Below are 14,619 nucleotides of genomic sequence, written 5' to 3'. Positions count from 1 at the left end.
GCGTCTACCAACAAAGCCTGCTGCCCAGTCGGTACGAGAGCCATCCTTTCTAATGCCTCCTCTATAGTCCAATTCGTGCCTAAGGTATTAAGTATGTTCCTAGTAGCAAAATTACAATTTTGAAGTTCACAGTGTTTGAGGAGGGCCCCGCGCATATATTCTGCTATGCCGGCTCTCTCAATTGCAGCAGCAGCTCTATCAATAAAAGTGCCAAATGATTCCTCTCTGCCTTGCTTAATTCCCATATATACTGGTATCCCTCCTGGTTCCTTTACCCTTTCTATTGTGAGTCTGACTAACCTCATTGCCTCCCGGCACTTATCCTGACCTATTAAGGCTTGTGCCTCAGTACAAAGGAAAGGTCCCAGACCCATAAGCTCATTAACAGTGACGCCATGGAGGGGGTCACCCTGCTGCCTTTGTACTACCCCGCACTCGTTAACGAGCGCTTGCCAATGAGCATTAAACAGCAATTGTTGATGTTGGGTAAAGATTAATTTAACTATGCAGCAACAGTCATTAACGAGAAGGATGCTGGTGTCAAAAATATAGTTGAGCATTTGTTTGGCTGGTTCGCTTTTAAAGCCAAACTGACTAACAGTAGCTCGCAATTGAGATAACATCTTCCAGTCAAGAGCAGTGATTGTCGCCTGTATGCCCCCCCCAGCCTGAGGAGTGAAAACAACCGGACAAGCCAGCTCGCTAGCCGTGCTTATCAGTTCTTGATCTCCCTTTTCCATGGCATGTTTGGCCGGGGCAGACCACGCATCTCGTCTATCCCTTGCAATCGTCGCCGCTAGGTCATCTGCCCCAGGGATCAACTGATTGCTTTTCGGGAACGGAGTATGCGTTTGTGGCCCCGGCTGCTGCGATACAGCAGATACGGGAGACTCAAGAGGTGCTCTGTGTAGCCTGCGGCAAAGCAGGCAATAAAGCACCCTGTGGAGCTTGGCTCATTAGGGGGGGCTGACTCGTTAAAGGAGGCGGCGAAGCGGGTAATACAGCGCTCTGTGGAGCCTGGCTTATAGCCTGACTCGCAGCCTGGCTCGCAGCCTGGCTTGCCGAGGGAGGTGGTGAGGCTGGTAATAAAACCGTCCTCGTAGCGGGGCCGAGAGGAGTTCCCGACTCCTTATCAAACTCCCTGTCTTGATCGTATTCTTTGTTACGATCATGAGTGGCAGTAGCCTGGTGGGCAGCGCTTTTTGCAGCCTGAAACTGCAACAGTTCGGTATTAACAACCCGCCATAATTTACCTCACTTCCTAGCAGTTTTATCATCATCTAACGTAGCCTGCCATAATATATCACCAAATTTACGCCATTCCGACAATTCGTGAACCGTGTGGGGATTTACAAAGATTCCCCTTTCCAAACCATAAGCCAAAAGACCCGGTAATTCTTTCTGTAAATCTAGTCCCTTAATCTGCCTTTTTTGCAAGAAAGTAATAAAAAGTTCATATGCGGCTTGCCTTTCCATACCTATATCGTAAGTGCGCACTTTGCAGCTCCTCAAGGTTACGGCCGCACGTATTGGCCAGGCCCATCTGTATGGCGACTAGGGCACGGCGCGTCTCGGCGGGTTTTCCTCCGCTTTTTTCTTCGCGCTTATTTGCCGTTCCAGCTGCTTCGGAACCCAAACCCGTCCTCACTTCCTGTGGTGTTCGCTATCACGTCCAGGTGTCACCATTTATTGAAGTGAAGGGGAGACGACCATCCTTTAATGCATCGAACTCCGATTTATTGATCGATCAGTCACTTTAAATAATAGTGTTAATGAACTTCATGCATATTCCAAAATCCAAGTTCACGATAGGCTAACAGAGAAAACTCTAACCACTCCTTTTGTTTTACGATACCTATAATTGTTTATTAAAAACAGAACCAGTGTTCCCACTGTGATATGAAAGGTTCCCAAAACTTCCATATCTGTTCCCAGGGTGCCATCTTTTCCCAGAGAGGGTGTTTTGCTTGTTATGGGAAGACTGTCTGAGAACCTTATTGTTTATAAAGTGATGCATGAGAGAGCCTAATTGTTTATAGAAATCAAGCCTGGGAACTGCTTTTGGAACTGCTTCGCAACTACCTTTTACTGTTCTCTCAACTGTATGCCTTCATGGCCTTTTTCTTTAAGCCATGCTTGAACTAAACTCTCCACACTGGTCCATCATGGGCCAGGGCCCCCAGGGCTCTTTCCTTCTCTGGCACTGCTCTGCTCTGCTGCTGCTCTTTTTCAATAAAAAAAAAAAAAATTAAATTAAATAAAAAATATTGAAAATAGCGGGCAGCAGCTCTGAAGCACTGAAGCACTGTAGGGCCAGAAAAGGACATTCCAAAATTGTTCAAATTGTTTGAAATTGTTTGAAATTGTTGTAAGACTGTCAATGGTTTGTGATAACTATTGATGGGACTTTTGCAGAAGTTTGTTTCAGGACCAAAAAAGACTCTCAGATATTCCAAGAGAAACAACTTCAGCTCATGGACCGTTCCTGAAACTCAGCTGCTTGGACTTGAATTTTCTTTCCATTATTTTTTACATTTTCTTAGATTGTAGGATTGTTTTAGTGATTTGTTAATATTGTATATTTTACAGGTGAAGAAATTTCCTGTTGATTTCGCATCAGCATTTTTCTTTTTAATTTATACAATTTAGAAAGGTGAGGTGTCGCAGACATTTTTTCATAGAAATCCTTTCTTTGGGATTTGTTCATCTTCTGGGAAGCTGAGGCCCCAGAAGAAGAATGTAAACAATTGTTATCGGCTGGTGTGGAATGTAACAGGTGCAGTGGTGATTGGGCTTCTGTGAGTGTTTGGATTTGCTGACCACTTACAGGAGAGTTTGTCCTTGCTTTCTGCTGGACACAGAACTTTGTTATTCATTCTTTTCTATGCTATTCTTAGCTTAGCAGCCTCTGCAACTTCTCTCCTTATTCTTTTTAGTATAGTTATAATGTATTATATATCATATATCAATAAATCCAGCCTTCTGATCATCAACTAAGATTCTTGTCCACTTCTCTCACCCATGAAGACCTCATCAGGTCGCTGTAATATAAACCTAACAGGACATAAACTTAACAAAACTTAACTTTAACAGTATTTAACATTTAATGGCACATAATAGACAATTTAACTTAAACTACTTAGCAAGGGATAGAACTTACTATAGAAATAGAATAGAATATGGAATTTACTATAACTTACTTACAGGCCTAACTCTAAAATACTAAGCTAAAACAACTTTCCTCATGTGTTTGCTACAGCATTTTTACACTTGAATGCACTTAAACATAAGGAGTTTGTTCAAGGTATAGCTGTGGAAAAATTCTTTTGAATTCAGTGCTTGCTTTTACCTCTACCACGTCCAAGCAAAGCTCAAAGAATACAAAAAGCACACTCATTACATCTTACTTGTACAATCACTTTAACATATCTTTAACATTTCTAAATTTTTCAAAATACAATTTCAGAGTTTGATGTTGCACCGACTGAGTTATCTGTGCTTCTGATGTTTAAAGTCTACGTTAATGCAGGCGATTTTGACAGCATAATGGATGCTAAGCCAAATCAGCCGAAATTTGGCCCACGCATTCACTACGCTGATTTCTCTTTCACAGTCTCTGCCCGGACGAACAAAAAGTCTTTTTAACTTAGGTGAGGAACGTCTTGATAGTAATGCTCCTTGGTGTCACTTGCGGCTGCGGGGCAGAGGGAGAAGCACTCGCGCTGGAAAAGCGCTCTGGTCCTGTGCCACTTGTTTCAGAGCAGGGCGACCCCCCCGCGCTGGGCTTCTTGTTTCGTGAGACTCGCTGGCAGCGTGCACCGCACCCAGCGCTGCTGCACCCGTGCCGGCGTGGGTCGCTCTCCCCGCAGCGGCTCCGCTCCCCCCGCGGCTGCCTCCGCTACCGCCCACTGCAGCGCAGCATCTCAGGCAAGCCGCCCACCGCGGCTGCTCCCATGGCACGGCGCCCATGCCAAGTTCGGAGTGGCACAGCCCCGCAGGCGCCCCAAGCCGCGGCTGCTGCCACCATCACAGCAGGGTCGCTGATTTGTTGTGCGTATACTTGCAGCGCCAGCACCACAACACACTTTTTTGCAAGTCTATATGCAGCAATCTCAGGAATTCTCTTCCCAAGTCAACAGTCTATAGTCCCCACTTTTCTAAAAAGCATTTAAAAGGATTATATGCTGCTTGTCCCTGTATTACCTTTTAATCTGTCATTCATTCAGTGCGCTGCAGCCTTTCCAGGATTTCGACGGCATTCAGTCAGCTGGACTCTCCTGTGAGGTCGCCAGGGGACCGAAGCCCGCACTTTTGCCTTTCTCCAGGTCTCCCATATGGGGTCGCCTGAGGCAGGGCCCGCTTTTTGTGCCTTCCGGGCTGTGTCGGGACTGACACCCAAATACTGCACCGACTGTGGCTCGCAGGGGTCCATAGGGTCCCTGTTCGGGCGCCATTTGTCACAGAATGAGGCCTTTGTCGGGGATGAGCCATTTGTTGGTGAGGGGAGACTCAGACACTCAATATGAGTGATAGCAGGTTCCATTTATTGAAGAGAGCATCAGACACTTATACAGCAAGTAATAAGCTTATGAATATTCTGTAAGCCAAGCGATCTATTGGTTAAACTATACCATCAACTCTTCCTCATTCCTTTGGGCCTACATTCCCTATTTCCCACATCTTTCTGTCCGCTTGTTATACCCAGCTAGGCCCAAGGACACGCTATCTTGCAGGTGCAGGACTTGGAATTAGCCACGGCCTTGTACTTTTCCAGTCTCTAGTTAGCTAAATTCCCAACATTTTCCCTGTGAGCAGGGACATCTGCTTCATGGTTTCTCCCCAGGGGTTGAGTGAAGGAATCTCTACATTATCACCATTTCCATGGTAAATTACATTTGACTCCTAATCAATGCTATTTCTTTTGCCTGTTTTCATAAAGATACCTTGATATAGTGCACTGTTCTATGGTTTACTGTTATAGACTAGTAGTTCTTTAGTTTTATACTGTGTAGTGAGTAGTTAAGATCTTCTGGTTAAGATCTTTTGTCTGTTATCTCTTGTCTGTTTAATAAATAATCCATTTTTATAAGTAGATCTTATTTACTGTGATTAGAACTGTGAGCCAGAGTGATTTCTTAAATTTAAAATGTTACCAAAATTTGAGGCTAAGGCAGGGCTTGTCTGAAGCTTTCCCTTGTCTCATGACTGGAGCCCCCCTACTCTGGAGACAGGTTGGGAGAGTGGGTTTGTTCAGCCTAGAGAAGAAAAGGCTCTGGGCAAACCTTATTGCAGCCTTCCAGTACTTTCAGAACGTTTGTGAAAAAATGGGGTGGGGGGGGTAGCTTTTTGCCAAAGCCAGTAGTGATAGGACAAGGGGCATTGGTTTGCAGTTGACAGATGGTGAATTTGGATTGGACATAAGGAAGACATTCTTCCCTGTGGGAGTGGGGAGGCCCTGGCACAGGCTGCCCAGAGAAGCTGTGGCTTCCCCATCCCTGGAAATGTTCAAGGCCAGATTGCACAGGACTTGGAGCAGCTTGATCTAGTTGGAGGTGTCTTTGCCCGTGGCAGGGGGCTTCAATTGGATGGTCTTTGATGATCCCCCCCAGCTCAAACCATCCTATGATATGTAATTTACAACTTTATACCTCACAGCAGGAGTATCAGAAGGACACAGGCAATTCCCTAATGTCAGTTTTGTGTGAAGATTTAGCAATGTTTTGTGCAAATGTTTTGGAGCGAGTTGGGCTAAAAAGGGTATATAAATGGGAAATCGCTCTTTTGGGGGGCAGCTGTTTGCAAAGGACTTGCAGAACTTGAGATTTTAGGTATTTTTCAGGCAGAAGTGAAATTTTCAGGCCATGTAGTGATCTTATGGAAGCTCTTATTTACCCCCACCCAAATGAGAGATTTCTGGAGCCTGGCCTTCCTAACACTTTGTGTCCCAGATCAGGTCTCAGGAATCAGCCTGTTCACGGAGTTCTTCCTTGTTAATCTCCTGCCCGAAATCAAAAATTGACTCATTTCATGCACATATTCTTTGTTGTGTTTTGGGGGGTATTATGTGTTTTTTGTGGGTTTTGGTTTTGTTTTTATTTCAATTTTTAATTTCTTTCAATTGCCTCAGCAAAGTTCTGGAAGAAAGGATTTGGACCCATCTTTTTCTATACTGGCAATGAAGGTGACATCTGGACTTTTGCTCAGAACTCTGACTTCATATTTGAATTAGCAGAGGAACAGCAAGCACTTGTCATTTTTGCTGAACATGTGAGTATTTTAGTCATGCATTCTTTAGAGTCCTGTTCTGTTCAGTGTTACCAAATTCAGCTTTCTGCAGGTCTGGAATAGTGGTACCATTTCTTACTGTGGAGCTGAGTCAGACCTGCTATAATGTTTCTCCCCGTAACAGCAGATCTTCTTTTTGTAATCATGGCTTTTGAGTAATTTTTTACTATACCTCCCAGCACTCCAGGATACAGAGTGTGTTGCCAGGCTTGCAAGGGTTCCTCAGGGGTGAAGAGATAGACGAGAATCTTGACTCTATGATCAGAAGGATGGATTTATTAATTTATTATATATATTACATTAAGACTATGCTAAAAGGAATAGAGAGAAAAGTTCAGAAGCTGCTAAGCTAAGAATAGAATAGGAATGAATCAACAATGGAGCTCTCTCTGATTCTGTCCCAGAGAGAGCTTGTCTTTGATTGGCCCTTAATTGTAAACATGGAACATGGGCCGATCACAGGTGCACCTGTTGCATTCCAGAGCAGCAGATAACCATTGTTTACATTCTCCTTCTGGGGCCTCAGCTTCCCAGAAGAGGGAAAAATCCTAAAGAAAGGATTTTTCACAGAAGATGTCTGTGACATTACACCCTTGAAATTCTAAAGAATTAAAAAGAAAAAATGCTGGTGTGGAATGAACAGGAAATTTCTTCACCTGTAGAACATACAATTCTATCAAATCACTAAAACACTCTTACAATATAAGAAAATGCAAAAAATAACACAAAGAAAATTCAAGTCCAAGCAGCTGAGTTTCAGGAACAGTCCATGGGCTGAAAATCTTCCTCCTGGACATATCTGAAAGTCCTTTTTGGTCCTGAAACAGACTTGCTGCAGAAAAAGTCCATCAATAGTTATCAAAAACCATTGACAGTCATAAAACAATTTCAAACAATTTTGAACAATTTGTGGAATGTCCTTTTCTGGCCCTTCAATGCTTCAGAGCTGCTGCCAGCTATTTCAATATTTTTTAATTTAATTTTTAAAATTATTTTTTGTTTGTGGTTTTTTTTTTTAATTTTTTTTTTGTTTGTTTGTTTGTTTTTGAAAAGAGCAGCAGCAGCAGAGCAGCCAGAGAAAGGCCCTGGGGGGCCCTGGCCCATGAATGGATCAGGAACCCCAAAGCTGGCCCGCAAAAGGCAGGCCAGGACCGGTAGGGGAAACCAACACCCCCACAGCCATCAACAGGCCAGGCGGTGGGCGCGGCCCAGGGACTTCCTGAGCCCAACAGGCCAGGCCAAACCCATGAAACAGGCTCTGCATTCCCACAGGCCTGCACCCTGCTGCCAGTACAGTGGCAGCACGGTTGGTGAGACGCTTCCTTTCCCCAAAACCACTCAGGCATGCCAGCAGCAGAGAAATAGAAGCCTTCCCCAGAAATCCCATCTGGGGTCTGGAGATGTTTGTTCCCCAGAGCAAACCAGCCATGATCTCTTCCAGCTCTGCCCTCTGCCTCTGCAATGCAAATGTAACAGGTGTGTCTCCCATCTGCCTCACGGCACCACCCCCTCCAGGCTGGGGACCAAAGGCAGAACTCTCCGAATCCACCTGCCCCTCACCGCTAGGGCACAAGAGGGGCAGCAGAGATGGCAACCTCCAAGGGGCAGCAACTGACCAACCACCCCCCAACCTGCCAAGAATGCTGATCTTGAAAGCAGGCAGGCGGGCTGCCCCACACCCAGCTGGCGAGCAACCCCCCCTCCACGGAAGGGGAGGGCAGCCGCCGAGGCCGCTGCTGCAAAGGCAACCGGCCTGGGACAGTCCGAGCTTGAACAAGCTGCCGGTTCCAGGGCAACCTCTGACGCAGACACGGAGGACAAAGTCCCTGACGGCGGCAGAACTGCTGGGGCGGCCGGTGGAGGCGGCAGGGGGGCCAAGGGGGCTGGTGGAGTGCCGAGGCCGGAGAGAATGCCTCCCCCGCTGACCCAGAAGCAGCAGCTGCATCATCGTCGCCTAGCAACAGCGGGTCAGCTGCGGGAAACGGTGTTTCTGAGCTCGCAGCCGGAGAAGCTGCAAGCACCCGCACCTGTGGGGCGGGCTGAGGCGGCAGGACAGCCGGGGAGCGGCGCTGAGTCGCTGTTGTCGCCGAGGGTGTCTCCTAGCAATGCAGGCATGGGAAGCGGCGGAGGCGGGGGCGGGATCGCCCGGGGAGGCGGCCACACCCGCCCGGCAGGCAGAGCCTCGGGGACCGGTACCACCCCCCATCTCTGAGCGGGGCAGGGTCCGAGAGGCCGGCTGTGGCGGGGCCGCCCACTCCCATCCCCCTGGAGAGAGAGAAGGGGGGGAAAGGACCGCTCCATCTAAGCATGCTCTGGAGACAGAGTAAAACAAACTTCTGCTCACGGCAAAGTTTCACCCTCCCCCACTGGGAAGCAGGGGGGGCTTGGAAGCAGCAACTCATCCCCTAAAGGGTCTTCTCCTGCTGGGGACGGAGGGAAAGGAGCCTGTCCCTTGCAGTTAGCAATCCAGGGAAAAACAGCTGCTCTCCGTTTCAGGATAGAAAAGAGTACACAGAAAACAACTGGGTAAACGCAGGGGAATCCCACACCACGGTCCCAAACAAATTGGAAAATGGATTCCATGCACTCCCATACGAAAACATCAAAGGCATATAGCACATCAGTAAAGAACCCAAAAAGCTTTGCCCATCGAAAAAACTCATAGAAATCTGTTTCTGACAAGAAAAGTCCATCCTCTTCACCCCATTTTTGCCAGAGGGCAGCAAGTTTCTCCTCTGAAGGAGAAAAATGAACCTCATCCTCCAAGGGGGAGCGTTCTCCATATGAACAGCCACAAACTATGAATGGCTGCATCTTCAGGAAGGGAAAAGCCAACGGTACCTTTTGAAAGAGTCCAGCATGCTCTGGCCAGCTCCAGGGTGCTGCTGCTCTTTCCAAACATCTTCCCGGAGGTTTTTCAGAAGGTTCACCCTGTGGTCAGCCTTGGCTGTGAACTGTCCAAGTCAGGATCTTCAGTTCTTCAGCTCCTGGCTAGATTCCACTTCTGTGGTCACTTGTAAAGCAACCATCAATGCTGCCTTTGGGGTTTACCCTGGGTGCAGCTCTTGCTCCTCTGGGGTCTTATGAAACTATTTTGCTCTTACAACGAGGGGTCACCAGATGTTGCCGGGCTTGCAAGGGGCGAAGAGATAGACAAGAATCTTGACTCCATGATCAGAAGGCTGGATTTATTAATTTATTATATATATTACATTAAGACTATACTAAAAGGAATAGAGAGAAAAGTTCAGAAGCTGCTAAGCTAAGAATAGAATAGGAATGAATCAACAACGGAGCTCTCTCTGATTCTGTCCCAGAAAGAGCTTGTCTTTGATTGGCCCTTAATTGTAAACATGGAACATGGGCCGATCACAGGTGCACCTGTTGCATTCCAGAGCAGCAGATAACCATTGTTTACATTCTCTTTCTGGGGCCTCAGCTTCCCAGAAGAGGGAAAAATCCTAAAGAAAGGATTTTTCACAAAAGATGTCTGTGACAGAGTGCTGTTTCAGTACAGCCTATGCCCTGAATGATTTGTTTTTGTAAGTAGTTTCTGTTACAGGGCTTGCAAGGGTCTTACGGGTGAAGAGAGAGGCAAGAATCTTGACCTCATGTTCAGAAGGCTTGATTTATTATTTTATGATATATATTACATTATGACTATACTACAAAGAATAGAAGAAAAGTTCTCAGAAAGCTAGCTAAACTAAGAATAGAAAAGGAATGAATAACAAAGTTCTGTGTCCAGGCAAAAAGCAAGACCAGCTCTGCCGTGAATGGTCAGTAAATCCAAACATCCACCTGAGAACAATCACGAATCCACCTGTTGCATTCCACAGCAGCAGATAACCATTGTTTACATTTTGTTGCTGAGGCCACAGCTTCTCAGAAGGGGGAAAAATCCTAAAAAAAGGATTTTTCACAAAAGATGTCTGTGACAGTTTCTACAGGCCTTAAACTCCATGATGGAGTAGAGAGATACTTTGTTTGGATAATATTTAATCTCTCTACCCTGCCAAGTCCCAAGCCAACCTTTTCCACACTATTAAATCTACTATCTGTCATCTTAGGCATGAAGAGATTATCCTGTTCCCTTTTGTAGCTGGGAATGTCAGGAGAGATACACGTGCTGAGAACCCACTTGGCACCCACTGAAGCAGCTGTAATGTCGTGGCCATCCACTCCATGATCTGTCCTGAAAGTGTCTGTGTATTAGGTGCAGGAGACAAGGCACTTCCTCAGTTATGGACAAGTTAGAGGATGTCTCATACTCTGTTATCTCTTCATATTAGTGCACACTTAGCCCAGCTCTATGGTGAAAGTAGAGAAGACCCATAGGAGTATTGCCATAGTTTATCTCTTTCATTTCAGAGGTACTATGGGAAGTCTCTTCCCTTTGGAATTGAGTCAACACAGTTGAAGAAGACTGCTCTGCTCACCGTGGAACAAGCCCTTGCTGACTATGCAGTGCTCATTACTGAGCTTAAGCAGCAGTTTGGTGCTGCAGACTGCCCTGTCATCGCTTTCGGAGGCAGGTAAGTATTGTGTGGACTCCTTCCCTTCTCTGCATCCTTTTCCAGCCAAAGTTATGCTGCTGTAGATCTCCTTTGCTGTCAAGAAAGTTCTCAAGGCAAAGCTTTAAGCTATCCTTTTGAGAGCAGATGTGCCTGTGCCTCAGCTGCCATGAGCTCATAACCAGGTCCCACTCTTCTTTCCCATCAGGAATTAGTCTCCATTTGTGGTTGCTTCGGAGAAGCAGCCCTGACTGGATGTTTCTAAGCTTCTTCGATGTCTGAATCATCCAAAGCTGCAAAAAAAAAAAATAGCTTGGAAAGGGTAAAGGGAAAATAGCAGCCTTGCTAGTGATAAGCAATGTGATGGTGTGCCAAAACCTGAGAAAACAAGCACTAATTGGGGTCCCTCAATCTGCTTTCATGAGGTGTTGTCTAGAATGAACCTCACCTGAAATGTTTCTACACTAATGCATACAGCATAAGGAACAAACAAGAGGAGCTCAAAGCTTAGGCCCAAGCCCAGAAATTTGGCACCGATAGCAAAAGTGAAGTCTGGTAGGACAAGTCCTGTGACTGGAGTGCCCTGTTGCATGGTTACAGGCTCTTCAGGAGGGATAGGGCAGAAGAGGTGAGGCAGTGTCATTGTAGTGGAAGGGATAGAATGTCTGAAGCTCATAGTTGGCAATGGCACAGTTGAAAGCCCGGGTAGGAATCAAAGGACAAATAAATAATGCAGATGTCACTGCGGGACATCTGGATCTCCCAGACAGGATGATGAGGCAAACAAATGATTCTTCAAGAAACTAAGGATGCTTTCAAGTCAACTTCCCTTGTCCTTATGGGGGACTTCAGCTTGCCAGAAATCAGCTGGGAGAATCACACAGTACAATCTAGACCAGGAGATGCCCTGAAAAACCCAGCTGACAACTTTATGGCACAGTTCTTAAAGGAGCAGAATTGGAAAGATACCCTTCTTGATTTACTGCTTGTCAACAGAGAGGATTTTGTGAGCAAAGTGGGGGTTGGCAACTGTTCTGGCCACTGCAATCATGAAGCCATCGAGTTTAAAATCTCTTTTGATGGGAGGAAAAGTGCCAGCAAAACCTCAACTCTGGCCATGAGGAGAGACTTCAGCACACTTCAGGCTGCTCAGGGAATTACTGAGTAAAATCCCCTAGGAAAATGTTTTTGTAGGTGATGGGGTCCATCTGTGTTGGTTACTTATTAAATATCACCTGTTAAGGGCAAAGGAATAGCAATTCCCAAATGTTGAAAGTCAGGCAGGTGAGGCAGAAGACCAGCTTGGCTGAACAGGCATCTTCTCTTGGAAATAATGTGAAAAAGGAGGTTGTATGCCCAGTGGAGGCAAGGTCAGGTCACATGAGAAGAATACAGAAACACTGCTCTCCCTCTATAGGGAGAAAATTCATGTGATTAAAGGTTAATTTGAGTTGAAATTGCCAAAACTGGAGAATGATAAAAAGAGGTTTTTAAGTACATTAATTGTGAAAGGCAATGTAGAAATAACATTAGCCTGTTCCAGGATGAGGATGGTCACCTCACAAACAGGGACAGAAACAAGGCAGAGGTGTTCATTGCATTCTTAGCCTGTCTTCACCATGGTTGACAGACCAAAAGGGCCCCAGTGTCTTGAGCTGGAGGACCATGAATATGAGAATAATGAGCTCCCTGTTGACCCTGAACATGTGCAGGATCTGCTGCTCCATCTGGATCTCTACAAATCTATGAGGTCAGTTGGGATTCATCCAAGAATCCTCAAAGACCTACTGATGTCATTGCAAAACCTGTCTTGATGATTTTTGAGCAAGCTTGGGAATCCAGAGAGGTTCCAGCTGGCTGGAAGCTGGCAAACATTGTCCCAATTTTCAAGAAGGGCAGGAAGGAGGACCCTACAAACTACAGGCCTGCCAGTTTCACTGCAGTGCTGGTAGAATCTGAGAATATCATGGTAAATATTATTCTGGGAGATATTGAAAAACCACCTGGACAGCAATGCAGTCATTGGTCGCAGCTAGCTTCAGGAGGGGAAATTCCTGCATGTTGAACCTGATTTCTTCTATGATGGGGTAACCCATCTGGTTAATCTAGGAGAGCCAGTAAATGTCATTATTTTGGACTTCAGCAAACCTTTTGGTGCTATCTCTTCCAAAGATTTTTCTGAGTAAAAGGTCCAGCATATGATGGGTGAGCAACTGGCTCACTGGTTGGCACAAAGAGTTGCAGTGTCTGGGGTAACACCAGGCTGGTGTCCAGTCACTAGTGGGATTCTGCAGGGCTCCGTCCTCAGCCCTCTTCTCTTCTACATCTTTATTAATGACCTGGATGCAGGACTTGAAGGAATACTAAGTCAGTTTGCCAACAGCACTAAACTGGGAAGAGCCATTGACTACTCCCTTGAAGGCAGGGAGGCCCTGAAGAGAGACCTCAGTAAGTCAGTGAGATGGACAATCAGCAACTGTATGAAGTTTCCCAATGGCAAGTGCTTGGTTTTTCACCTAGGATGGGGCAACCCTGGCTGTGTGTATGGAGTGGGGAATGAGAGGCTGGAGAGCAGATGTGGGAAGGGACCTGGGGGTCCAATGGCATATTGGATGTGAGTCAATAGTGCCCTGGCAGCCAGGAGGGCTGTGTCCTAGGGGGCATCATTGCTGGCTGAGTCAGGGTGGTAGTTATCCCACTGTGCTTTGCACTGAGGTGGTGTCACCTTGTTTAGGGTACCACAATGTAAATACGTAAATACATTAAGCTATTAGAGAGTGTCCAAAGGAGGACCATGAAGATAGGGAAGGGTCTGAAGGGGAGGCCTTATGAGGAGTGACTAAGATCGCTTGGTTTGTTCAGTCTGGAGGAAACTGAAGGAAAACCTCACTGCCCTCTTCAGTATCCTGTGGAGGGATAGCACTGATCTCTTCACTCATGACCAGTGACAGGACTCAAGGAAACAGCATGAGTCTGTGTCAAGGGAGGTTTAGATTGGATATCAAGAAAATGTTTTTCACCCAGAGAGTGTTTGAACACTGGAACAGGATCCCCAGAGAAGTGGTTATACACCAAGCCTGTTTGAGTTCGAGAAGAGTGTGAACAACACTTCCAGGCACAGGGTGGGATACTTGGAGTGTCCTGCATAGGGCCAGGAGTTAGGCTTAGTGATCATGATTGGTCTCTTTTCAGCTCAGCATATTCTATAACTATGAAAATGAGAAATTCCTCCTGCAGGATCGGAACATTTTACATTGGAAACACAGGAAGCTATTAATTGATAAAATATTCTTTCAAGGTGCCACACAGCTTTTTATTAAACACAACCTCTAACAGCACCCAGCCATTTTCATTGTATGCCTTTTCATAATTCTGCTTCTCTTTGGTTCTTTCCCAGAGTGCTCATTGTGCTGCAGCTGGGTGGATGTGATGTCCTTGTTTCTTGATGGGTCCCCTCTCTTGTAGTAGAGGGATGCTTCCTTCCAAAAATCTTCCAGAAGTGCAAGGCTTTGAATTCAATTGCAGTGAGCTAAAAAGCATTTGGCACAATAGTTATCATTAAGCCTTCAGCTCGTTGTGGTGTGGTGACGGAACTGTTGATCTCACAGAGGTTTTTACTGTGATTATCAGGACAGTAGCTAGAGTAGGGAGGCCCAGAAGCTGTCCTGGGATAGGAAGATGGGAGAGGGATACATCAAAACCTCCTAGCTGGCTGCATGTTAGACTGCAGCTCTCTGTGTGTAATTGAGGGCTCAGTGTGCAGCAGCCCTGAACACACTAAAACCAAATGAAGAACACTGAAATATGGCAGTGCTGGAGA

The 14,619-nt window shown here is 46.1% G+C and overlaps 1 protein-coding gene across 1 annotated transcript in view; it reads left to right on the top strand.

Annotated features, from left to right (window-relative positions):
* Positions 1-14,619, top strand: part of DPP7 (dipeptidyl peptidase 7) — a 44,962-nt gene that overhangs the window by 11,147 nt on the left and 19,196 nt on the right. Inside the window, exons 3-4 of the mRNA XM_058818365.1 lie at positions 6,128-6,267; positions 10,657-10,820. Of these exons, the coding sequence (XP_058674348.1) occupies positions 6,128-6,267; positions 10,657-10,820 (304 nt within the window). The remainder of the gene's footprint in view (positions 1-6,127; positions 6,268-10,656; positions 10,821-14,619) is intronic.

The sequence above is a fragment of the Ammospiza caudacuta genome, chromosome 21 (assembly GCF_027887145.1).
Source record: "Ammospiza caudacuta isolate bAmmCau1 chromosome 21, bAmmCau1.pri, whole genome shotgun sequence".
Classification (NCBI taxonomy): Eukaryota; Metazoa; Chordata; class Aves; order Passeriformes; family Passerellidae; genus Ammospiza; species Ammospiza caudacuta.
Note: the sequence above shows the minus strand (reverse complement) of the source record. Positions and strands in the feature narration are given on the sequence as shown.